This window comes from Cololabis saira, chromosome 13, assembly GCF_033807715.1.
Source record: "Cololabis saira isolate AMF1-May2022 chromosome 13, fColSai1.1, whole genome shotgun sequence".
Lineage (NCBI taxonomy): Eukaryota > Metazoa > Chordata > Actinopteri > Beloniformes > Belonidae > Cololabis > Cololabis saira.
In genome coordinates this window covers 29,327,363-29,353,326 of record NC_084599.1, presented here as the reverse complement: position 1 = coordinate 29,353,326, position 25,964 = coordinate 29,327,363, and the positions used below count along the sequence as shown (strand labels likewise).

General features: G+C 40.2%; 1 protein-coding gene across 4 annotated transcripts in view; it reads left to right on the top strand.

The window, feature by feature from the left end:
- Positions 1-25,964, top strand: part of pde4cb (phosphodiesterase 4C, cAMP-specific b) — a 111,953-nt gene that overhangs the window by 2,234 nt on the left and 83,755 nt on the right. For 2 of the 4 annotated variants that reach the window (XM_061738581.1, XM_061738578.1), the window contains exons 2-3: positions 10,572-10,622; positions 19,805-20,007. In XM_061738581.1, the coding sequence (XP_061594565.1) occupies positions 10,608-10,622; positions 19,805-20,007 (218 nt within the window). In that variant the 5' untranslated portion in view covers positions 10,572-10,607. Of the gene's footprint in view, positions 1-10,571; positions 10,623-19,804; positions 20,008-24,655; positions 24,859-25,964 lie in introns of those variants that run through there. The other 2 variants (XM_061738582.1, XM_061738579.1) reach the window with 1 other exon arrangement.

Here is a 25,964-nt window from a genome sequence, read left to right as displayed (position 1 = left end):
CTACCACGTGCCCCCAATACTTTTTTTATACAGTTTGTATTTCAAGATCTTAATTTGAAAAGTAACCAGTTACTATTCCAGACAGTTTTTGTAAATAATACATTTCCAAAAGGCCCTGCGATGCCAGTTTGCTTCCTAATATTCATGACATCATCATGGGGCAGCTTGGAGACTCCCAGTTCATGGTTATCTGTCGCATACTTTGTCCCAACCTGCAACCATCACAACGTGAGAGTGAGCCATATCTATAACAGTAGTAATGATTCATAGAGATATACGTGTATGGTCGGCATGCACGTCCGGTGTTGTGAGTGATAATTTCCCACAGTGGCTGTGTGGTGCTGCACTGGGTGTAGCTGAGACTGTTTGCAGATCTTATCTTCTTTGATTTTAACAAGCATAGATGCTATCTGCTGTGCGTCACCACGAAGATGGCATCACAAGACGCCTTGAGTGTTCACTTTATGGTGGCTGATTGGAAAATTCAAGAAGTATGCCGCTCCTTAGATAGTTAATCATTAAAGAGTCTGTTTTGCCAGGGTGGAGAGTTCAACTTACACGTGAGGGATACGCTGCACGAGGTGGTTGTATTGTTAATGTATCCTGCTACCTAGCCCAGTTTCAGAAAGCGAAACATTCACTGGCAAACAAGCTTCCGATTCATCCTCCGAGCTCCTCGGATCCCAAGACTATTGCGCATCTGCAGGATTTGCTGAAACAAGCTCCACACACAGAAACCCCACTCTGCAGTCTACACAGTGCTCGGTTGTTTGGGCACTTTTTCCTGCATGTTTATCATGGTTGACCCTACAGGTGTTTGTTATTGAAGCGCTAATTAGAACCTCATGGGGATGTGAGGGTCGGCCAGAAATGGCCTCATGTTTGCTCTCGTTAGAGCAAGCATTATGAAAAACACATATATCACTCGTAACATTAATGATGCTCCATCTAACATTGTCACAGAGCCGGCATCACGACACAACTAAATGTGAAGTGGTCATCCGTGCAGTTAATGGTGGCACCTGTCACTGAGGGGGAAAACTCATATAATTATTCAAGTTTTTTTTTTTTTTGGTGAAGCACTTCTGAGAATCCCGGCATCTTTAGAGCCCGCAGTAAACATCAGCTCCTGTCAGAGAATATGCAGGCCGTCATTATTTCGAGAAGTGGTAGCCTCGAAAACAACCAGACTGAAATGTCAGAGTGCACTTTCTGTACTTTGACTCACACTGCCAGAGAGCATCTTGAGATTGGGAAGAGCTTTGATCAAACAAGCTGTTGCAGGCTACAGTGCAGTGTTACATGGATAGGGGCTTTCGGGCAACTAAAAAAGATTTTTTCCATGAGAGAAAAAAGGAATGAAGCCCTCAAAATATTAAATTATAAGAATAATTCATACTGAATGCTCAAAGTGAGCGTGTTCCTGTCATTGCTGTGTAATCACGTAAGAGGGACATTTCCGCAGTACAGTGTACATTTTGATTTTTCTCAGGGTTGCGGATGGAAAAGCACTATTTTGGGCTCAGGTCTTTCTGAAGTAAAAGCGTAGATAATTCTTTATGACTCATATTTGAAGCACTACAACAGCTTAAATGGAATAAGCCTTAAACGGTTGATAAATTAGTCCATAAGATCTACAGAATTAAAAAGAAAAAGTCTACTACAGCTGACTGGGTAGCAAGTAGAGTTGTTCTGATCGGGATACCAGAATGTTGAAAATACTCACTTATTTTGGTGAAAATAAGAGTAAATATATGCGCGTATTTCGCATACGTAATTTTTATAAACAGTATCCCAGTTCTTCTTCCTCGCTATAAAAGCCAGCACAGGAAGTTAAGCAATACTGCCGTGCAACTTCCTGTTTTGAGTCTGCAGGTAGATGAGCTGCAGCACCTGAGTTGTTGGACTGATCCAGCTATCCAGTATTAGCACTATCTTGGCAATGTGAAAAGTGCACAGGAAAAGCTGCGACATGCTCAGTATGCAACGTTGTGGTTTCCAGAGGTGGCGCAAGTTGCTGAAAATGACACAAACAACCTTATTAAATTTAAAGTGTCATCATGTGAAATGGCACGATTTTATTAAGTAAAAGTGAAAGAGGGACGAACGGCAGGAGACAAGAGACAAGGGACAAGAAGAGATCCCCCTCCTAAAAAATCAGAAAAGCCAAAACTATACAATTGATTGTCCTGGATGACGAGCACCTGTTTGCTGGATGTTGCTGCTTTCGTGAACATCTGGATTCCTGTTACAGTTTTCTAAGTTAGGAATACATACATTATATACAGCATATTGGACATTTGGACGTCCAATGTGTTAAATGTTTAAATATAAATGCCTTTTTACCATCCATGTCTGCAGTAGAATTCTCAGATTTATTTTATGTTAATCACTCATACTGTATAATTAGGTAACCCTGATCATTTGCACGTATTTATTCGTGCTTAAGAAAGGGTTTAACAGGAAGTCGAACAGGCAGCAATCACAGTCATGACAATAATGATCAGTAATCATAGATATTAAAAGGGAAAATACCTGTTGGTATTGGATCAGTACTCTGATCAATACTCAAAGCCCAGTCTTCTGAGAGGGGGATATAGTATCAGTACATCTCTTCCAGAAATGTGTACATAAGGTTTTGAAGTTAACCGGTACCCTTTCATTTTGATCATCAGAACCTAAAACTAAACTGTGATATGATTGGAGGAAATTTCACACAAATTCCAGTGAAATATTGCTGCATGTTTTGTTCATAAGATCAATGTGCTTCGCCTTCAGTAATGCTTGGATTTCTGCCTGTAAATGGATTCTTCTCCACAGCAGCAATAACCGAGACTCATGGTTAATTCAGTATGTTTAGTCGTCAGCGATGGCAAATTGACTGAGACGAGACAATTTCTCAAAAACAAGTCAAAAAGAAAGGAAAAACACTTCTGAAGGGACTTTTTCTGTTTCACGACTCAGTCAGAGGAAACTGTGAAAGTTGTATTATTCATAAGTGACTACTGGCATAAACCATTTGCTGACTCTTATGAAACATAATAAGGTTCAAGCATCATCCCTGTATTTGGTAGTGCTTTTTGCTCCTGTCGTGTTTCAACATCTCTTTCTGGAAAAAGTCCCATAAACATTTTTGCTGCTGCTCATCCCTGAAGGTGACAATAAAACACTCTCCTGTTTTCATGTTTGGGGCTAAATGAACATCATTTGAATGTTCCTTTTTAATAAAATGGTTAAACTTCATGTGAAATATGCACATCTCCTGCAGATTTGAGGATGTGCCTCCAGCGTGTGAACAGCTGGTCCTGTTTATACAGTTAGGTTACGTGAGCAGCGCAAGCTGCTTGTCCACGGAGACGTGCATGTTCGGTCAAAGAAGCAGCTGGACAGTTATGAGAAACATGCATGATTTGTAGGAAAATACATTAAAAGGCTTGACATGGCAACATTTTTATACTGCCGTTATTCAAATACATGAAAAAGCAATATAACTGCAGATCAAAGGGTTGAGTTGTAGCTGTTCAGAGATGCAAAACGACGTGCATATAAAGGGAACATGATGATACTCATGAGTATGAAGCCTGACTTGAGTAACTGTGATACACAAGTGAAGAACCGTATGGTAAACTGGATTATATACCAGCGGCCCCAGTAGCATGTTCACTGGGCCACAGCATGATAGCTTGTTATTGTTATGTTTAGCTGAGTATAGCTGAATGGTTGTTCACTCTAACCAAGAGACACACACAAGCTCGGTTCAACCCCTTCATGAGCTCTCATAAAACCCAACTAACCAGGTAATGAATGAATGAATGAATGAATGAGGTTTGCCCCTCTAAACACAGACTCCAGAGCAGAATATTCTTTCCCTATTGCACAACCATTGATGCATGTTGATGCATTTTTTTGGGGGGTTTCTTTTACACAAAGGCATTGCAAACAGGATTCTGTGGCTGGTTGCCTGTATCCTGGCCCGCCACTCTGACTCCAACTCTTTGATACCAGTCATTAGTCTGGTATCTCTGGATCTGACTTTGATTTCCATTCAGCAGTGCCTGTGGAAGGCCATTTATAGGTGTACAATCAATCAGAGAAACACATCAATCTGGGTTGTTTTCAATAGTGCAGTCCTTCATTTCATTTCAGTTTTATTTACAGTACAGACTAAAAGTTTGGACCCATTTGTTGGAATGAGAAGGTGTGCCCAAACTTTTGGTCTGTACTGTATATAAAATGTCTGTTACAACAAAAGTTGTCTCTAGGCACTTTCCAGAGACCCAGAACATGACCCACGAGCAATTATTACATAAACAATGGCAGGTAAAAACTCCCTTAGTGGGGGAAAAACATTAGGCCAAGCAGTGGGAAGGAAAAACTCCCCTTTAAGAGGGAAGAAACCTTGATCAGGACCTGGATAATAAGGGGGGGGCTTCCTTATGATTAGGTAGAGCAGGAAAAGGGAGATCTGAAAGAGAGAATGAAGAACAGAGAGGGGAGAGGCACAGATATGTTGTCAAAGGTACCAAAGACAAGATATATTAGTATTGATTATCTGTGAGTAGTTAGGAGCCCCTGGTTGTGCATGTTTTAGGTTTATTTCTGCTCACTTACACCTGTTCACCATCAGCCATGGTCAACCATCAGTCTGTCCACAAGCGTGTCAGGGACCTACTAATTTCACCCTGGTGTAGTAGTTGTAGTTGTTGTAGTTGTATACACGCAGGCCATGTGCAAAACGAAATAAACAGATAAATAGAAAAAGAGTCAAAGTGCATTGATTAAAGGATACTGATATATGTAATCTGCACTTATTTTTATACCATACGACTGGTTTGTAAAACAAATTAAAGATAAATCCAAATTGTGACTGATGATATGAGCTCACTGGACATCAAAAGATAATTGGCCAATTTTTCCCCATGTTTCTTCCTTATCACATTATTTCTCTGTATAGTAAGTCTTTAGTACTTGTGGCTCTTAAGTAATCATTCGTTCTTAAAATTTAAAGATGGTAGTTTCTGAATGTAAAGTGGAGAATGCAGATATTCTTAACATAACTTGCTGTCAGCATCAGCAGTGATTTGTGTCTTTTGCTTATGTCGCGGTGGTAGAGAAGGATTTATTAACAAAGGAAAAACAAGGATAAAACAGCCTTTTTCAGTGACAGTAGATGAAGAAGCAAAGATTCTGGTCATTTTCTGGTAACGTAGACACAATTTATGTTGATTGTGAATCATTTTTATGAAGACGTTGCATGTCTTACAGTCTTGGATACTGAGCGTAAGTTTAAGCCTGTGTTGTGAGTTTCTGTGTTGGGTTTTTATCAAACTCTTGTAGAACAGGAGGCTGAATTGGATGTTATTGCTTAAAGGGAAGTTTAATAATCCATGATCTTCTTTGACTCTAGCAGGATTTACAACAGATCAAACTGACTCGTGGTACACAAATCTCTGGCTCAGCGCGCCACATCCTGTCCCCTGCAGCGACTGCAGCCTCACCAAAAAATTAAAATAAAGTCAGAGCTGAACAGATGAGCGTAATCATCTTATGAGAAATAAACTTTGTTTCTCTGTTTCTTTTTTTTTTTTCATTTTAACAAAACATGAATTAAACCGGTACACATTTAAGCATCAGCTCTATGAACAAAACTGTGTACATTGTGGACTGAAGGAAACTGTTGTTGGAATCATCTCAGAATAATCTTTATAATAATAATAATAATAATAATAATAATAATAATAATAATTATTATTATTATTATTATTATTATTATTATTATTATTATTATTATTATAAAGGGCTGTCTGAGGTAGCGACAAAGTCTGTGACCCTTGTGAAGATTTTTTTATTTTCATTTTTTTAATGTTATAATGTTGCATTTGTTTTGATAGCGGTATCCAAACTTGTTCGTAGTGTAATATTTACATTGGCTCATTTTAGTGAGCCATTTGTGCAATAAAAATACGCCTACACTCTTATCAAAAATACCTCCCTAAACTACACCTTAAATGAATAAAGGACCACTTTATTACTAAAGTACTACAGAAGAACCTGACAGTCAACATGTTTGAAATAACCTGGTCAGACCAGCTGCTGTATCAATATGAACGTGTGTGAGTGAGAGTAAGTTTGGGCCATAATCAAGATTTTAAAGTTATTTTGAGTTCATATCACTTCTTCAGTAAATGGCAAGACACTAAGATAATGTCAGAGCATTTTGAAGATTTAATCTTCCTCGTCATAATTGTTGATCCTCATTTAGATAATCTGATTTTGATATGATCGTCAAAGATTTTATTTATAAATGAATAAACTAGATTAGTTCTGGTTGAATAATACACGTCCAGAAGATGCATCTCAGCAAATTGTGGTGTGTGCTGTTTCAACAACCAGCACCATTGACTGTTTTCCTTTGCTGTTTACACAAATGTTTTCAAGTAATGACATTACACATTTTATGTAGTTTTATTTAAGGTAGATTGTTTCCTAATTTGAGTACAAACATTAATTAACATTCTGTTCTTAATTTTTCCATTTAGTTAATCCTAACTTTATTTTGTTTGTGCTGAGTTCCAACAAAGGATTTGAACGCTTAGAGTTGGTGATCCGTCTTTATTCAGCCTTCACCCCCCAGCAGTGCATTCACAGAGATTCCAAGAGGCAAGGCAGGTTTATTTGTAGAGCACAATTCAACACAAGGTAATTCAAAGTGCTTTACATCAACATTAAAAGCAGCAAGACACAATTAAAACATAAATAACAAATAAAATGAAATAAAATGATAAGAAAGGAGGTAAAATAATAGAAAGCACAAGTTGTTAAAAAGTAAGGGCAGTAAAGTACAGCATGTACATCTCATTCTTACAATGGCAAGAATTACATTTCTATACGGTCAAAACGTACAAAGACCGGGTCAAATACAGTATTACAAAAGCAATCAATGAAATAAAGCAATTTGACAATTCTATGCCACAATGCCTGTTTCCAGGTCTTATTTCCATAACTTAGAGGGCGGGATATTCCATACACAGCATGTACATGAAGCACTATGATGTTCCACAATCTGAGAACAGTTCCTTTCGCCTGTGTGCTACTTTGTGGTCCACAGTCATGAAGAAATCCCGTGTGTGTTGGTCACTCGCTGCACACGGTGGTGAAAAAAGTGCTGGTCTCTGGTTTTCCCCCCTTCACTGCTGGAGGATGTTACGGCAGCTGGAAGGAGGTAGTCTAGGAGGTACAGAGATGCTGGCCTGGCTTCAGCTGGTGGAGGCAACACAGACACGTAGAATAAAGGTTTTACAGGCGTGGATGAAACTGGCCGTGTGAATGCGGCTTCAGAGAGCACTGAGGGCAGAGGAGCTCCGTTGATATTTGAAACAAACCATCGACAAAACAGTGATATGATGTCATTCAGAAGTCGCATACCCTACCTTTAAATGTTGAAGACAGGAAATGGGAGCTACCAACTGTGGAGCATAAGAGGTGTGGATTTAAAAAAAAAATTATTGGCCGGGCACCGGGGGTGGATGAGATTCGCCCTGAGTATCTCAAGTCTCTGGATGTCGTAGGGCTGTCTTGGCTGACACGCCTCTGCGACATTGCATGGAGGAAGGGGACAGTACCGCTGGGGTGGCAAACCGGGGTGGTGGTCCCTCTGTTTAAAAAGGGGGACCGGAGAGTGTGTTCCAACTACAGGGGGATCACACTTCTCAGCCTCCCGGGGAAAGTCTACGCCAGGGTACTGGAGAGGAGATTACGGCCGATAGTTGAACCTCGGATTCAGGAGGAACAATGCGGTTTTCGTCCCGGTCGTGGAACACTGGACCAGCTCTATACCCTCCGCAGGGTGCTCGAGGGTTCATGGGAATTTGCCCAACCAGTCTACATGTGTTTTGTGGATCTGGAGAAGGCATTTGACCGTGTCCCTCGTGCCATTCTGTGGGGGGTGCTGAGTGAGTATGGAGTCCGGGGCCCTCTACTAAGGGCTGTCCGGTCTCTGTATGATCGAAGCAGGAGTCTGGTTCGCATTGCCGGCAGTAAGTCAGACTTGTTCCCGGTGCATGTTGGACTCCGGCAGGGCTGCCCTTTGTCACCGGTCCTGTTCATAATTTTTATGGACAGGATTTCTAGGCGCAGCCAGGGGCCGGAGGGGATCCGGTTTGGGAACCTCAGGATTTCATCTCTGCTTTTTGCAGATGATGTTGTCCTGTTGGCTTCATCAGACCGGGACCTCCAGCATGTGCTGGGGCGGTTTGCGGCCGAGTGCGACGCGGCAGGGATGAGAATCAGCACCTCCAAGACCGAGGCCATGGTTCTCGACCGGAAAAGGGTGGCATGCCTTCTCCGGGTGGGTGGAGAAGTCCTGCCTCAGGTGGAGGAGTTCAAGTATCTCGGGATCTTGTTCACGAGTGAGGGAACAATGGAGCGTGAGATTGACAGACGGATTGGTGCAGCGTCCGCAGTAATGCGGTCGATGTACTGGACCGTCGTGGTAAAGAGGGAGCTGAGAAGGCGAAGCCGAAAGGCGAAGCTCTCGATTTACCGGTCAATCTACGCCCCTACCCTCACCTATGGTCATGAACTTTGGGTAGTGACCGAAAGGACAAGATGGCGGATACAAGCGGCCGAGATGAGTTTCCTCCGCAGGGTGGCTGGACGCTCCCTTAGAGATAGGGTGAGGAGTTCGGTCACCCGGGAGGAGCTCGGAGTCGAGCCGCTACTCCTCCACATTGAGAGGAGTCAGCTGAGGTGGCTTGGGCATCTGTACCGGATGCCTCCTGGACGCCTCCCTAGGGAGGTGTTCCAGGCATGTCCCACCGGGAGGAGACCCCGGGGAAGACCCAGGACACGCTGGAGAGACTATGTCTCTCGGCTGGCCTGGGAACGCCTCGGACTCCCCCCGGAAGAGCTGGAGGAAGTGTCTGGGGTGAGGGAAGTCTGGGCATCCCTGCTGAGGCTGCTGCCCCCGCGACCCGGTAACGGATAAAGCGGGAGAAGATGAGTGAGAGTGAGAATTTAAATAATCTGTTAATTGTAGTTTTTATTTAATTTTGATTTGTTCTTTTTTGAGTTGGGTTTAGGTTAGGTGATGGAGGAGGTTGTGTCGGTCAGGAGCAGTGAGAACTGGCTTTAAGGGAGTGACTCTGGGACGGCAGAAATCACTGTTTAGCCGTCTGAGGAGTAGTGGGACTAACTAAATGAAACTGGTGAAAGGAGGTTCCCACCTGAAGACTCCAAAGATATGTCAGTTATTGCTCCTCACGGGTATAGTAGTAAAGTTGTATCAAAGCCTTTACTGAGTGCTAGTTTCTTGTGTTTATTTCAACTAGGTTCTGTTTTTGTTGTTAAATTTAGCAGTGTCTCATGTAGGAATCATCTTTGGTCTGTCTGAGGCTACCCGTCCTGCATATACTGTACAGCCCTTGTGTGTTATTTCAGGTGTGATTAGTCTTGTGTCAGGTTTTATTGTAGATTAGTTTTCATTTTGAGTTGGTCTCTTGTTTGTTTTTTCTTTCTCTTTCCAGTTTCCTATACTGGGATTTCATCAAGACTTTAGTTTGTATGATTTCCTTCTTTGGCCGGATTAAAACAAGAGTTCCCTTTTTAATTTTGACTGAATTCATAACAGAAAATTAAACCAGCTGCAGTTTTAAACGATCACAACTTTTTGAACAATCAAAACAAATAAAGCATAAAAGTTTTAGATTAGAAGTATCTATCATTTGGAGCCGATGTTGATTAGTAACTAACGTGCCCTCTAGTGGTCCAGCTTTTTAATCCTGCAGTCAGAGTCACACAACAGTAGCGGTGTTGTTGCAGAAAATGCCTCTGTGCGCTTTGATTTAAAAATGAGTGAGGGCAAAATAGTATCTTGAAAAATTGTGCAACCCTGGAATTTGTTCAGTAATGTTAAAAATCAAGTGTCAACATGTTTCCTCAGTGGTTTAACTGTAGGGCTGAATAGGGAGGTAATGAGCGCCACTTTGTACTGATTCAAGACTCAAGCTCTCCTCCCTCACTGATTCGTGATTAATCCTGCAGCCAGCAGCGCTCTGGAGAATACCAGCTCTGCTGATTAAGTCTGGCTGTGAGGGCATGGCAACACATTTGGTCTCTGCTATTTGTTTTTGTCTTATTATAATTTCTATTTGTGTGCTATGTTTTATTTTTTCACTGCATATTAATTAAATGCGTGAATCACAGGAATATACTGTAAATAAATCATCAGACACTTTTCTGTCTCGATGCTTTATTTTTTGTCGATGACATTCTGGCACGATCAGTACATGCATAAAAGGAGAAGAGTCTTAAATTTCTCTGCCTTCTTGCCCAAGAAGTACTTAGAAGTAGATTTTGATTTGGTTGATCCTGTTCTTGAATGCCATAGATTTGTAATTCATTATTATTTGTTGTTAACCAGTGTTAAAAAGTTCTGGTTCATGAGGGCTATTCTCTCTTATTTGTATACTTGATGATGAAAAACTAGTAGCGACCTCTTTTACTGTGTTACCAGACCTGCCAAAATCCCCATGAACCCCTCTTCTCTCTGTTCTATTTTCTTTTTTCTTCAGGTGCTGTCTTGCTGCTGCAACATCAAACCAACATCAATGTCCAGGCTTGAGGTAAACAAGATGAATGGTCTCCCCGCTTGCACACACACCCACACCACACACCCACAGCACACACACCCACAGCACACACACCCACAGCCCACACACCCACAGCACACACACCCACAGCACACACACCCACAGCTCACGCCTGCTTTATCAGCTCTGCAGTTGTGATAAGTTGTATTTTACATGCTCAGTCTGACTCTGCAGTTGCCCGACACATATTTTCCTGCCCAGCGATGACTGGTTTGGACTTGGATTGCTTTAGAACTTTCAAAACACATAATTAATTCCAAGATGCTTAAATGATGTATACTCACAGAAACTGTTTGCTTTAAACAGGTATTTATAAAGGAGGAATATGTGGTTGGAATGGCTACACTTTACTCAAGCTTCAGACCGTGCTTATACACTTTATACACTTTGGACACTTTAAACCTGATATTCTGAGGTGGACATGGAAAAACACAAAAGGTCTCACCTGATGGGTGCCGGCATGAGCTGCTCCCTCGCCGCCCTGTAACGGCAGGCTGGGTTAAAGAAAATAGATGGATGGTTTAACAATTGTGGCATGTTTGCTATTGTTTGTAGTGGTCGTGCACTCAAACGACAATGCTGGAAAGCATTAGTGTGGGGATTTTGATAACAGAACAAGGATCTGGAGGTGCATCTCATTTTCTGGCACTAGATGATACTCGTGTCACTCAAAGTTTCTTTGTTCTGTTTAAAAAAACAATTACGGTAAAATGCAAATTTCTGTATTTGTATGTGTTCACAGTTTTATACAAGAAACTATAGAGGCTGATGCATCTGGTTTCCTCTTACCAATAAGTTAGGACAACAAAGCAACTTCTTTTGGGTTTTCCCTTTTTAGGGAAAAATAGACGACTTGTGTCCCTGTTGTTGGAAATCATGACTCACGCACACCTGCAGAGGCATGTAAAGTGATGGATCACACACTGTGCGACATCATACATGCATGTTTTCATTTTTAGATTAGAGGTTCCAGCTTAATCTGTGTGTCTGCTGTGATACACACTCACACATGTCACACAGTAGGAAAGCTTTTGCATCTTTGCCCATCTCGCCAGTTTGATTAATTAGTTTTCATTTTTGATTTGGTAAGACAGCACTGCCAGGAATTCATGAAGGACCAACGTTTCCTGAGAAATTCTCTCAGATATCGTATCTGCTTAAGTCTCCTGTTAACATACGGAGCTAGCATCTTGGGTTGTTCGTGTGTTTGAATGTCAGAGAGTTGAGTGCGTAAATGTGATCCAGATGAGGAGCCCCTCTTCTTACTTATTCTTGATTAGCACTTGATTACGTCATTCATGGATAAAGGATATATTGTGAAAACTCTCTTTGTCTTTTGTTGTCGGTCTATTTTTCATGTCTTGCTGCACAATCAATTGCCCTCTGGGGACAATAAAGTTAAAGTTGAGTTGAGCTGAAGCTTCTAGTCCTACTTAGCTAAATGAAATGTGACTTTGTTGACAGCCTTCGCCATACGAGATAATGTCATAGCATCACAAAAAATAAAGTCATACTCACAATTTTTCTCCCTATATTGAAATCATGACTATTTAAAATGATTACTCATTTAGTATAGGCTGAATAAGTTTAGTCCATCACAAGACAGAAGTTATGTCTGTTTGTATGTTTTAGTACCAATATATGACTAATGCATCCCCATGTTTTTTAAATTTAGGAATTTTATAGGGAACATGGTTTGGTTTAAAGATGGTATTTTACAACATTTTATGTTGAAAAGGATGCAGAAATGGTGCAGATTGTGTTACAGAATGATATCATCAGTAAGACCCGGTAAGACTGAGAACGGGTGTGGGCTGTTGCAATCCAGAAACACTCAAGTCGTGCATATGCACCAGTGGTTTGCAGATGCAATGTATGAGGGACGAAAAATGACAAAACAACTAATAAATAAATAAAAATAAATAAATACACATATAAATGTATAAATGCCTGAATAAATAAATGAATAAATAAATAAATAAATAAATAAATATGTTTTGGCTAATTCCTTTTAATGAACTTGTATTTGTCTATTTATTTATGTATTCATTTGTGTGTTTTTATCATTTTTTGTGTATTTATTTCTACTTTTATTAATTTAGTCCTACATTTATTTCTGTATTTCTACATTTCCAAATTTACTTATTTATGCATTTCTGTATCTGTATGTACATTTATGTGTGTATTTATTTATTTTTACATTTATTTGTGGTTTTGTCATTTTTCGTCCCTCATAGAAATGTACAGCTTCCTATTTTGAAAGTATATGTCTTTATGTTTTGACCATAGCTTAAAGATGGAGAAATTAAATCATGGGGTACAGAGTTGTCCTCTTCTCTGCTTTTACTTACTTGTGGATAAGGACACTGGAAACTGCTGCAGGAGTTTGGTTTTGGTCAGTGGTATCAAACATCTCACACTCACCATAGCTGAATCAAGCTGTGATGAGCCATTACTCCGTGACTCGATCCAGCTGAGGCTTGGGTTTGAGTCTCGCTGTGTCGTGCTACACCGAGGTTGACACATGACAAGCACTTGGGGCGAGCGCATGAGTCACAGGCATCGATACGGTGGAGCACTTTCAAATTAATGGAGAAGCCGAGCAAGGACATAACCTGCTGAGAACCCCCGTCTCATCTTATCAGCGGCTTTAGAGCCCCCACCTCATTCTCACTCCTTGTGTGTGGCATGGTGCGAGATTGGCCAGGTGATAACACAGACAGCTGCTTTTGCTCTGCTTCTGATTGGTGGGAGGAGGGGGAGAGGGGGAGAGAGGGAAAAAAATAGCAACCTAAAAAGAAAAAAAAATTTTGAAGCAAACCAGGGACGTGCTGCTGAAAATTCTTTTATGGTTTTCCTAAAATATCCGATCAATGTGTATTCTCAGTAAACAGCAGAGTACAGTTTATTTGGAGAAAAACAAGTTTTGGGTCAAGTCTGGCCCCTTAATTTTGTCTTTGACACAAATCTTCAGCCGGTCAATAAAAATGAAATATCCTCCTGCACCACACCGGCTAGGACAGTATGAAGGTAAATACAAGAAGATGCAGGTGTTTGGATGAGGAAACTCCACCAGCAGAGTGCATTTAAAACAAACAAACAAAACCCTTGTGTGCAATTGTGGCTAAGAACTAGAGACATAATAGATCCTCTAACTGAAAAAAAAAAGTTTCTGACTTCCATGAGCATGTGAGAAAAGTGCTGCGGTAAAGGTAAAGATGAAACGTTCAATTTGAATTCAATAAAGACTTACTGCTCAACATTAACTGTTAAATCCAACGTGTTGGCACAAGGGAAAACATATCTCACAGTAAAGCCAGTAAGTTGAGAGAGTTTCTGATAATTGGCTGATTCGATGTATAGACAGGAAGTATAACCTGGTTTCTCAGAGAAACCCAGTTTCTCAGTGGCAGGTGCAGATTCAACATAGAAAGTGAATTTTCCGTGGGTGTACTCTAAAAACTGATATTGTCACTGTATTAAATTAAACTGGTGTTAAGTTAAAGTAATACATTTTAAATTTGATCCATGTGTGAAATAGAATTAGAAAGAAAGTAAAGAACAAACAGTTATAGTATAGAGTTATAGTTAAATCTTTACAGGAACTCAAGATCCATCTGTCTTCGAGCTTCTTTCCCGCCTTACCTCTTATTCAATTCAGTTTGATTTATATGGCGTCTTTTACAATACAAGTTGTCTCTATGTGCTTTCCAGAGACTCAGAACATGACCCCCCCCCCCCCCCCCCCCCCGAGCAATTATTACATAAACAATGGCAGGTAAAAAACTCCCCTAGTGGGAGAAAAACCTTAAGCCAAACAGTTGAAAGGAAAAACTCCCCTTGAGGAAGGAAGAAACCTTGATCAGGACCTGGATAATAAGAGATAAGAGAGGAGAGGCACAGATATATTGTCAAAGCTACAAAAGACAAGACACTAGTATTAATTATCCGTGAGCAGGAGAACTAAGACTTCTATGTACATATTACTGATATATGGTTAGTTGATGCACTACAGGGACGACTTTATAAAGAGATTTTAATAGCAGACACTGAGGCGGTAAGAGGGTGGGACTGCAGGTGAGCATGCAGCTCTGGAAGCTCTGGCCTGCAAACATGCACAGAAGAGAGATGAAAAGGTTGAGCTTTTTTTTTTTAAATTTAAGATGCAGGACTTGTAGACATGGCTTGGCCAGCCATCTTAATTATTTTGCTCTTCAGTACAAACAAATGAGTCTGTTTCATCTGGAGTTGACATTGACCTCCAGTCGGAAATACCAACAGAGGCTCTTCTCTGATTGACAACCATAGTATCAACAAAAGATGCCCAAAACAGCATGGAGAGGAGAAGGAACGCCTGTGAGTCATTGTAGTCAGTTTCACAGCAAAAAGTGGGTAATCTGGGCTGATTTGAATCGTGTCTCTTGGACGCCGGCGGTAATGTCTGTGAATGGGAGGTGTGCTAAACCCAGTTCACTAGAGAGAAGTGAATGTTAACGGCTGGCCAGGCCAATGTTGACAACACAACAAACACTATCTTAACTCCATTCTACTTATTTATTCAACAAACAAGAGTTACAAGTCTTGCTGATCAGGTCAGACACAGGTTTCACTTTGAAGACTTGAGGCAAACAGAATTGGAGATGTAGCGCCACATCTACAAGGATGTTTGCTCCGAGTGTCAGATGGATGGACAGCTTCTCTCCTTACACACGGCCTTACGACGCTAGACTGGAGGGGCTTTTGCCCCAGCGGGTCTCCGTTTTCTCAAAGCCAACCCTTCAATATTCCCACTTTTATCCACAGCTGTGAAAGAGGTGAGAAGATGAGAAAGAAACCACGGGTAAAAATTGTTTTCATCGATTTTATTTATGTCTTTTCCGTCTCGTGTAACACTAGAAATGACCCCCATTATCTCAGGGCCAGGTGTAAACCACATCTCCAGCAAGGGTGGGTAACATGTCACACAAACAGGTCAAGAAGACTAATAGAGGAGAGTCAGAGGCAGCTTGACATGAGGGGTGTGATAGTCTGAGATGGACAGCGGACATCACGGTCACATTTCACTTTTGCTGCTTGACAACACCAGTCAGAAATGACACTTACAAGATGCTAGATCCGTATCCATCAACTCTCACTGAAGTCAAGTCTCAGAACTCAGCTAAAGCACAATTTAAAGGGCGGCAGAGGCTATGGCCAAAAACATACGAGGGCACTTTGACACGCTCTCGTTCTGTTACAGTCATTTTCCTCTGCTCTGCTATATTTAATGTTTGACTTGCATGAGCCAGAACCACTTCAGTTCCACCGGTTTTCTTTTGTTTGTTTTCATGAGGGGTGCACATTTCTTTGATTGTCTTAATTTAATTTGACCTCTTTTAAAAGGAAGGAATCATTGAGGTATTTGGTGTCGACATGAAGGCACAGACATATATTTGTAAAGTCCGCCAGGCGAAGCTGTTGTCTGTCTGGCGTCGTGTCTTGCAAATTTGCCCTGCATCAGTGGATATTAAATGGATTTTGCAGGGAGAGCACATGCACTCATGTGCACGCACGCACAAAACAAATTTGACGCTGAAGCAAGAAGACAAACAAACTACTTACTTAGTGTCAAATGTGAAAAGTGTTTGCGATGCATGTGTGGTGCCCCGAGGGCAATTGAGTAAATGCCACATGGCCCTTAATTAATACATGTAGATTCATTATTTATTCAATCAGTTATAAATTGATCGATTATAACTGTGACCTTAGCCTGCATCTTGTTATACCTACACAACTTTTCTTATTTGAACTAGTTAAATAATATACTTGATGATGCACATTGATGATGACGTTTATTTTAAATATATAGTAATTCTAACACACTAAATGGTATTTCATGGCTTGTGTTGGACTGGTTTTTATCAGTAATGTTGGTTGTTACTTGGTGCAGCCAAGTCAAAGGTGTAACGATATAAGAGGCTTGTAAATCTTACAAATGACATCCATCGTTTGGGCCGGATCCAGTGGTGAAAGATTAAACACAACGGTAGCAGCAGCGCTGTAAACTGTTAATATAAACTAATAATAATAATAATAATGACTTGGATTTATATAGCGCCCTTCAAGGCACCCAGAGCGCTTTACAGAGATCATTATTCATTCATACCAGGGTTATAATAGTTTTGAATTTTTCATTTTAGTTTAGTCTCATTTCGTTTTGACTTTTTCTCCTTCAATTCAGTTAGTTTTAATTCGTTTTTAGTGTGGGTTTGCTAGTTTTTATTAGTTTTTATATCTTCAAAAATGCTTAGTTTTAGTTTAGTTTTTATTAGTTTTAGTTTTGGTTTTGACGTCACGGACCGTGAGGCGTTAAGGTGCCGTAGCTGCCAGTTGGAGATAAACGGCCAGAGCGGAATAAATTGATCATACCAAGAGGCTTATATTGACAGGGACGAAAACGGAGGAAATGATATCTATAATTTCAGTTCGTTTTAGTTAGTTTTCTAAACACGCAATATAGTTTCAGTTAGTTATCTTTTTTGTCTTTTAATTTTCGTTTTTATTTAGTTCAGTTAACAAAATTGTTTTTTCAATTTTAGTTTTCGTTATTTCGTTCGTTTTCGTGAACGATAATAACTCTGATTCATACACATCCTCACTGGTGGTGGTAAGCTACATTTTTGTAGCCACAGCTGCCCTGGGACAGACTGATGGAAGCGTGGCTGCCATATCGCGCCAAACGGCCCCTCCGACCACCACCAAACATTCAAACACATTCACACGGGATCTTACTGGGATAATACTGGGATCTTACAATGTATTTCATTCGATGGCAGCTTTTCATAAATACTATTGCCATTAAATTCTAAATCAGTCTATCCAAAAAGTGTTGTCACATTTATCATAGGCACACAGGAATAAATCATCATAATAAAAGGACTTATGATAAAAACTGCACTGATCTGACCGTCTGGTCTAAAATCCTTGCCTTAACATTCAGAACCATGCGGTTCCAGAGGGTCCGTGTCCACAGGAGAAGATCCACTGGTGGCACCAGGGCAAAAATAATCACCTCTCTCCTCCTTTCCATTTACAATTTAAGAAGCTCAGAGCCATCCAAGCCTTTTGTTCCTGTCGGCACTCGGTTAAAGCTCGCAAAGGAGCAGGCATCAAGCAGATCACAGTTGTCACATAATTAAGCTACACTAAATTCTATAATCTCCTTTCACAGAAAATTAAATACTTTTCTAAAAGAGTTTCAGCCACAACTCCAGTTTTCCATTATTCAAAGAGGCTTTCTGAGCTGTTGTATTACATTGATGCAACTGCTTTCTGAGGCGAGTACAATTGCAGAAAATAGTTTGTAAACACTTTTGCAGTTGATTGCTTTTACGGACAGAAATCACTCGCAGTGAACGGTGGGAAAAGGGATTTTTTTTGTTTGTTTCTTTTGTCTAGTAGCTTGTACAACCTCCCCTATCCAGCTCCTACCCACTCATTGTCACTGGTGAAATTCTTTCATTCTGAGCTCGCAGTCAAAACGGACCGAACCACCGGCAAAGGCGTGGGCAACCAAGAGCTACCATGTAGGACAACTGAGACGCCTGCAGAATTGCTAATGATACCTAGAATCAACAAGTTTTTACTGCAAAACTTACAACAGCCGTTGACTACTACTGCTCCACTGAACAGTGAGGTTGGCGCTCTGCCTATGCTGCATTCTTACGCTCTTTGACTGGTTATAATCCTATTTAATGGCATCTGGAAGGCAAATCCAGAGAAACCAGGCTCATTCTTTAAATTGAGGAGGAAAAGAAGTTTGATGGCTGACCAGATTCGTACAACCTTCTTATCAACTTGCACATGAATTATTACATTATTACATTATTATACATTATTCCACACAAACGCTTTCGGTTCAGTATCTGTTCTTCATTTTTTTGGGGGGGGTTTATTGAACACACCTCTTGAGGTCGCGTTACAGCATCTCAGTTGGGAGAAGGTCAGGACTAAATTCATTTCAGCCATGTTGTTGCTGTTTTGTTTGTACGTTTTGGGTAATTCTCTGGGAGCCAAATCCAGCTGCTCCCAAGCTTGAGGTCCTGGTTAAAGTTCAGTCCAATTTCGAAAAACTGAGCATGTCTGTCAAAAACTAACCTAACAGCTGTGTTTTCATTATCCTTTAATGTTAACATGAGACAATCTTATAAAAATATCAGTCTTCTTTCAAATAAGCGATTTGACAGAAATAAACTAGGCTGTGTGACGTGGAAAGAAGGTTGCAATGTAGTTTACGTGATGCATGGGTGTAATAAAGAGAGCAGTGGTTTCTAGCCGGAAACGAAACCTCCAGCTAAAAAACACACAAACACATCAGTTACTTTAGTCATATAGAAGAGAGTCTTAGGGAATTTGTTTCTTTTAGATATACTCTCTTTATTCTTTCATGTTACTAAGTGTTGCCGATTGCAGAAAAACACACAGTCACGTGAGTTGTACGTTCGTTGAGGCATATTATCTGAAAAAAAAATGAATAAATGCACTACTTCAAAATGAGTATTGAAAATACGCATGGACACATGAGTAAAGATTTTACCCAGTTGCTGACATATCTTCGGGTGATTTGCTGGTGCACTTGGGCTTCTTCATCTTCGCTGTTTTCAGAGGTGCAGGTTATAGTCTTGGTTTGATTTTTGCCAGATGGCCACTTCTGAAAGAAGAGTGGCAGCTTTCAGAGCCTTTTTGAACTGTGTAATTTTCAGTAATGCATCTTTTAGAAAAGCCCTGTAAAAATGGTTTGGGCATTGTTTTGAGATGACCAGACTTGTCAATAACTGTAATTTCAGTGTGTTTGCTTACCTTAAGTCCTGTCTGAACTGCAAGTCATTTTGTGTTCAATAAATCAACAAAAATATGCTTTTTTGGGAGGGATTCAGCCACATACTACAAGTATTCAATAAGGGATTCTTGTACATTACAAAAGGAATCGCAAACATTTTCTTCCAATTGTTTTTTTTTTTTGTCAGCTTGTGTCCATTGTTTCATTTGAACTTAACTTGACTGCAGCATAAACACACCAATAAAACCCAGCTATGTGATGATCTACTGACGGTGAATTTTGAACACTGATCTTACCCTCTTCCTTTCACCCTTTTTCTTTTCCTCTTTGGGTGCAGAGTCGACGGGAGTCTATTCCAGCTGTCCATCATGTGGTGCGGCGGCGTTTCTCCGGCCCCGTGCTGCTGCCTCCTCTGTGGAGGAGACACTCCTCTCAGGACGGCCGGTATGACAGCCGGCGGCATTCTGTAGTGCCAGGCCTTCCACTAGACCGGCTGGAGGTTTTGTACAGACAAGCGCTCGCCAGCCACGATGAGCACCGGTCAGTGACAGCGGTTTTTGTTATTTTTACGGATAAAATAGAAGTGTAATCTGATTTTGCCACTTTGAATTTTTATTGTTACTGTGTGTTTGCATTGCTACGTGTTGTTTTTCTGGTTCGAGAGGGTGACATGTTACAGTCAAGGTTAAAAAAAAGTCTAAAATCTAAAAAGTCTAAAAGCTTATGCAAAGTGAATCATATTTTCTACAGTTGCCATTCTGGCCTTTTTTTCTCATGCTGAACTACCGGTAATTAATGTTAGCACCTGACCTGTTGGCCTGGATCAGTAAAAGAAGGTGTGTCTATTACCGGGGGTTCCAGTGAAACCCAGCAGACAGGAACCTCTAACAGGGCCGACCGCCTTCTCAGCCGGCGTGTCTCTGTTGCGTTGTGGCACCACACAAGAACCACCGACCAAACAGAAAGTACAGCTGACCACATGATAGCAGTAATGTGCATTTTTTGCAAAACCAATAAGAAGAATGCAGCAAAAGAGGAAGAAACAAGCAAACAGAAAGGAACAGAGACGTTTCTTGCGTTTTTGTTTTGCTTTTTTAACGTACGACGCGGTGGTAATGATTGATATTAAAAGAAAAACCCCCCTCTGGACCTCTACATTGGCACAGTACTCAAACAGGGCCTGAACCGACTCGTCGGTTCATCTATCGGTTTCCATCTTCATCTAATCTAGTTGGAGCAAAATGTTTCTGGTCTAAATAGTTCAAGTAAGTTGTGTTGATGTGATTTATGTTCGCTTGAGAGGGCTGAACGTAATTTAGAATTTCCAATTAGCAAACCACTCCCGGCCAGGTAGTTCCTCTAAGCCGATCTGAGTACTGTACCTCTACCACCACAGGAACTCTTTTCACCCCCATAAAAAGACATAAAAAGACTGCCCCTGAAAGACTGCTCGGATCCCGAGCTAAAGGGAAACGCGCCTAGAAAGAAACAGGATTAATCCCTTCAATAAAGTTGCTTTGTATTAGTTACAAATGTCAGCAAAAAATAATGGAAATTGTCTCTTGGCACATTTTGTGGAGCATCTAGCTATCCATGGTCTCTATCTGAACACACTCCACAGTCTCAGTAACACATTTTCTCTACAGCAGTGAGTGTTTTGACAGAATCAGTCTGTGGGATTGAGCTGCCTCTCTGAACGTTTGTGCTTCTTTTGGTTTTCTCCATCTTCAAGCCTTTTCCCTATGATACCGCACCACAGTGAAGACTTTCATGTCTGGTCTGTTGATCTGGAGAAATGATGTGCATCCAGTTCGGCAGTGACACATTTACCAGAATATGTGGTGCAGTCACTCCGATGGCAAATGAGCCTCGTTCTCTGAGGTCAGCGGGTGGAATTTCCTCGACTCATTAGTTGTATGCATTTCATAGCATGTCCAGGTTCGGGTTCAGTGTCGGGAGCACACAGAGGACACAGAAGGGTTTTTCTTTTTGTTCGAACAAGCGAATCCCTCTGAATGACAGTGAAGGAATCAACGCTGTAGGAAGAAGACATGTGTGTTGTGAACTTGGGTGATAATGAAAGCTTGGTAATTGTGGCAACAGGAAGAAAGCCGCCACTGAAAAGTCACAGATGTAAGTATTTGAGTCCGAAAATGTAGGTGCTGTGTTTCTACAGAGCACTTGCTTCCCCTTTCTGTCTAGACATAAAATATGCCCATTTGCATGGTTTTACATTTAGAAACATCCGTTATATATGCATGTGTGCAGAGATTACTGACAAACAGCTGAACTCTACCATAAGAATGATCCACATTTCTGAATAAAGATCATTTTTAGTTAAATAGCTTGTAAATTATATTATTCCCATTTTACCTTGTGTATAATTAGTGGATTTGGTGACATCACTACCTTGGCATCTCTTGTTGGCATAAGTGTTAGATAAATAATTTAGCTTCTGTCTCTTTGAAGCACCTCCCAGTAAGACCATAAGACTCTGACAGATCATCTGACCAAGTTTACATACGTTCAAATGGCCAAATGTGATGCATTAACAGTAACTCCTAAGTTATGAGCTTGTATATAAATGAAATGATTAAAGGCATAAATAAATAAATGCAATCTAGGCAATGAGGGCAGATGGCCACTGCTAGATAGGCCGGGGTTTACAGTGTGAAAGTTGTAGACTTTAAACTCCAAGTAAAAGTCCAGAAATCACTGTGGAGGATGACCGGTACAGTACTTCAGCATGTCAGTGCTAAAACAAGTTTGCATGCAGGGTCACAGAGAAAGAAACTGAGTCATTAAGGAAACTAGTGATGCCTAGGTTTTTCTTGCCTTCCCAAAAAAAAATATGTGCTGGCTAAAACACAAACACATATTATAAAAAGAACAATAAAAATCCATTCAAAAGGTTTGAAACAGAAAGTGTTTTGAACCATAAAAATAAATGGCACTTGACTCCAGTAAACAAGCTGTCCGTACACTGAAAAAAATAAATCTAAGCGCATGTAAATATAACATATTTAAATCTGTGATATTAACAATTAAAAATGAAGTTTGTTGCTTTACATGAATACATCTAGTTTTGAACTTAAAGCAGCACTATGTAACTTTTCCACCTTAATATAATATTTCCAGAGTCATTGTGATGGTACATCAATTTCTGACAGGTTTAATGAACCTCTGTCATGGTCTGAGGGGTCTGTATCGCCTTCACTGGCACTATATAACTTTGAGGTGGATGGTAGGAACCCTGCCACACTACTGGTAAAGCACTACCGCTTTTGTCCAAAGGAGCCGCCAAACTCAACAAAAGCTGAAAGTTACATTGTGCTGCTTTAATCTGCATTTGTTCAAAAAACAAGACATTGTGCATTTTTTCCTTAACAAGCAGTATTTCTGTAATTCCAGGCAATCTTTTCATTTACACAACAAGCAATGATCTCGTTGTATTTACCTTTCCATTAACAATTTTAATCTATTGGGCAGATTGACCAACGTTTATGAAACATGCTTTATTTGTTTAAGTAGAACACCATAGTCTTGCTTGATCTACTTTTAAAAAAATTAACGCAAACTTTTTCGCATGAGATTTTTATGTAGATCAAGAAAGACTAGTCTTTGTATAAATGACTTAATTTTTAGTATGTACAAAATTCATTTGCAAGTAAAGTCAACTTAATTTTGGTAAATAAAGTCAACTTAGTTTTGATAAATAAAGTAAACTTAACACAATTAAGTTGACTGTACTTGCAAAATGTATTATTTACATACAAAAAATTAAGTAGTTTATACAAAGACTAGTCTTTCTTGATCTAAATTATAATCTCATGCAAATATTTGACTTATTTTTTTTAAGTAGATCAAGCACAATATTTGTATCATAGGCAATGAGGGCAGATGGTCATTAGGCCAGGGTTTACAGTGTGAAAGTTGTAGACTTTAAACTCCAAGTAAAAGTCCAGAAATTACTGTGGAGGATGACCGGTACAGTACTTCAGCATGTCAGTGCTAAAACAAGTTTGCATGCAGGGTCACAGAGAAAGAAACTGAGTCATTAAGGAAACTAGTGATGCCTATAGGGTTTTCTTGCCTTGCCCAAAAAAATATGTGCTGGCGAAAACACGAACACATATTTTTAGTTTATTTGCACATAAAAATATACAACCGTTTTAAAAGTACAGACGGACAGTATCTACATTGTATCTAAATACAATATAACAGAAAATGTGCGGGAGGAACCAAAAAAACCCATATGGGCGTGTCGAGGGGTCCTCCTATAATGAAACAAACAATATCTACAGAAATATGTAAAACATAGGACAACTAAGGAGAATAAGCTAAATTACTAGAAAACAAAAACAGGAATCTAATGAGGGTGTGCAGAGAAGTACTGGAAATGAATGGTTAAGCTTTGATAAGTTGGGCTAGCAAAAATGTTGTGATTTGTTTTTTGAAATTATTTGTACTGGAGCATTCTCTAATGTGGTAAGATGTTCCAATAAAGAAGAACCTCTGAATCTAATTGAAAATTGGGAAAAAGTAAACCTGAAAAGGGTGGGATGGAGATTGTTTGAAGTGATGAATTTGGGAATTGAAATGAAATGAAATGAATTGAAGAATGAAAACAGGTTGGAAGTGCATGTGAATGGATTGATAGACAAAAAGACAAATTTGAAAAAAACATTACATATTATAAAAAGAACAATAAAAATCCATTCAAAGTGTTTAAAACAGAAAGTGTTTTGAACCATAAAAATAAATGGCACTTGACTCCAGTAAACAAGCTGTCCGTACCTGCCAGGATTGGCGCACTAAAGACCCCTCAGTGTGGTTGTGTAATGTCTCATCGTCAGTTTTACAGTTAATTCAGCGACAGACAGGGAGACAGATGGAGATGCAGGGGGGAAGCTGGCGAGAGAACGAGAGGAGAGGATGGGGAGAGAACGAGAGGAGAGGATGGAGAGAGACGGGCGAGGCAGGCGCAATAAAAGGAGGGATGGGGAGAGGGAGGAGGAGAGACTTCAGCACTCCGGCCGGCGGACAGCAGCGCAGCAGCGCCTCACACACGCACACGGACGCGCTCCCTCGCAGTTTCTCCCTGCTTTATTTGAACTTACAGGTCAAAGCTAGTTTAAGAGAAAAGTAAACAACTTATAAAAATAATATTTAGAAGAACAAAAAAACAATGGAGTGCGCCACCCTGAGCAGAGAAGGAGCGGGGCTCGCCAAGCCGCCCAAACACTTGTGGCGGCAGCCCAGGACGCACATACGGATCAAGCAGCGCTTCAACTCGGACACGGAGCGCTACCTGCGCCGCAACCGCACCCTGGAGAAGCTGCGACCCGGACTGAAGAAGCCCCGCATGTCCTGTCCCTCCTCCATGAGACGGTAACCTGCCCCCTGTCAAGTGCCTAAAGCCTGAATTAGGGTTCCGCGTTAAATCGACGCAGTGGTGAATTTTTTTAGCTCCTTTTTTTTTTTTGAGTGAAACGATTTTTTTAACTATTTGACTCGAACCTGAATTTAATTAGATGCGTATTTTTGAAAGACATGAACACATGGAAAACAAATTATTATCCAGCAATTCACTTTAATAAAAATAAACAAAATGAACTGAATACAATAAGTATCTTTCTTAAACATAAACCTGTCCTGCTTAACTTAAAATTGTATACATTCATATAAAACTATCTGAAAGAAAGCAGAACATCCATTCTGTAATAGTGCACATTTTTAGTGCAATGACAAAAGTGCAAACAGAAAGTCTGTAGAAAACCTATTTGTGCCTCAATGGCCATGACTGTAGGCTACAGTTGTAGTAAAACAGAAAGAAAAAAAAATATGAACTCAACAGCTCAATGCCATTTTCCATTGGCATTTTATGATTATTTTTTGACTCTCACAGTAAAACTGGACAAAGTGCGTCCCTTTTCAGCTCAATACGGGACGAATCCGTTTTTCAAGGGACGGTTGGCAACCCTAGTTTAGATAAAGTAGCTGTTAACAAACTTTGGAGACAATATGAATGGAAATGTCATTTGTATATCTTTATAACAATATATTTAGACTTTTTTTTAAATTATATTTTCTTATGCCTCCACTTCCTTGTTCTGGGGGAACCAAAGCGCAGCAATGTTTAGATCTTAATTTCACACTTGCATATTGTAACCCAGCTCCCCAGTCTTCCCCGTCAATAATATGGGAAACATCTTTCTTCCAAACAAGTTATATTTGCCTCTAAAATAATGTCCATGGCTGTGGTGTCACATCTTTTAGTAGCATGTGAAGCTTGATTATAGTTTTTAGTACTTAGGCTCTGGTTCTTTTAATGTGACTGCTTTGATAATTACTATAACGCCCATTGAAATGTTTGTTAAGCCCTTTTAGGAAACTATTAAATATTTATCCTCAGTTTTTTTCTTAGCTAATTCTCTATAAATGAAGCAGATTTCAAAATTATAGTTGAATAGAACAGATAATACCATTAAGAATAA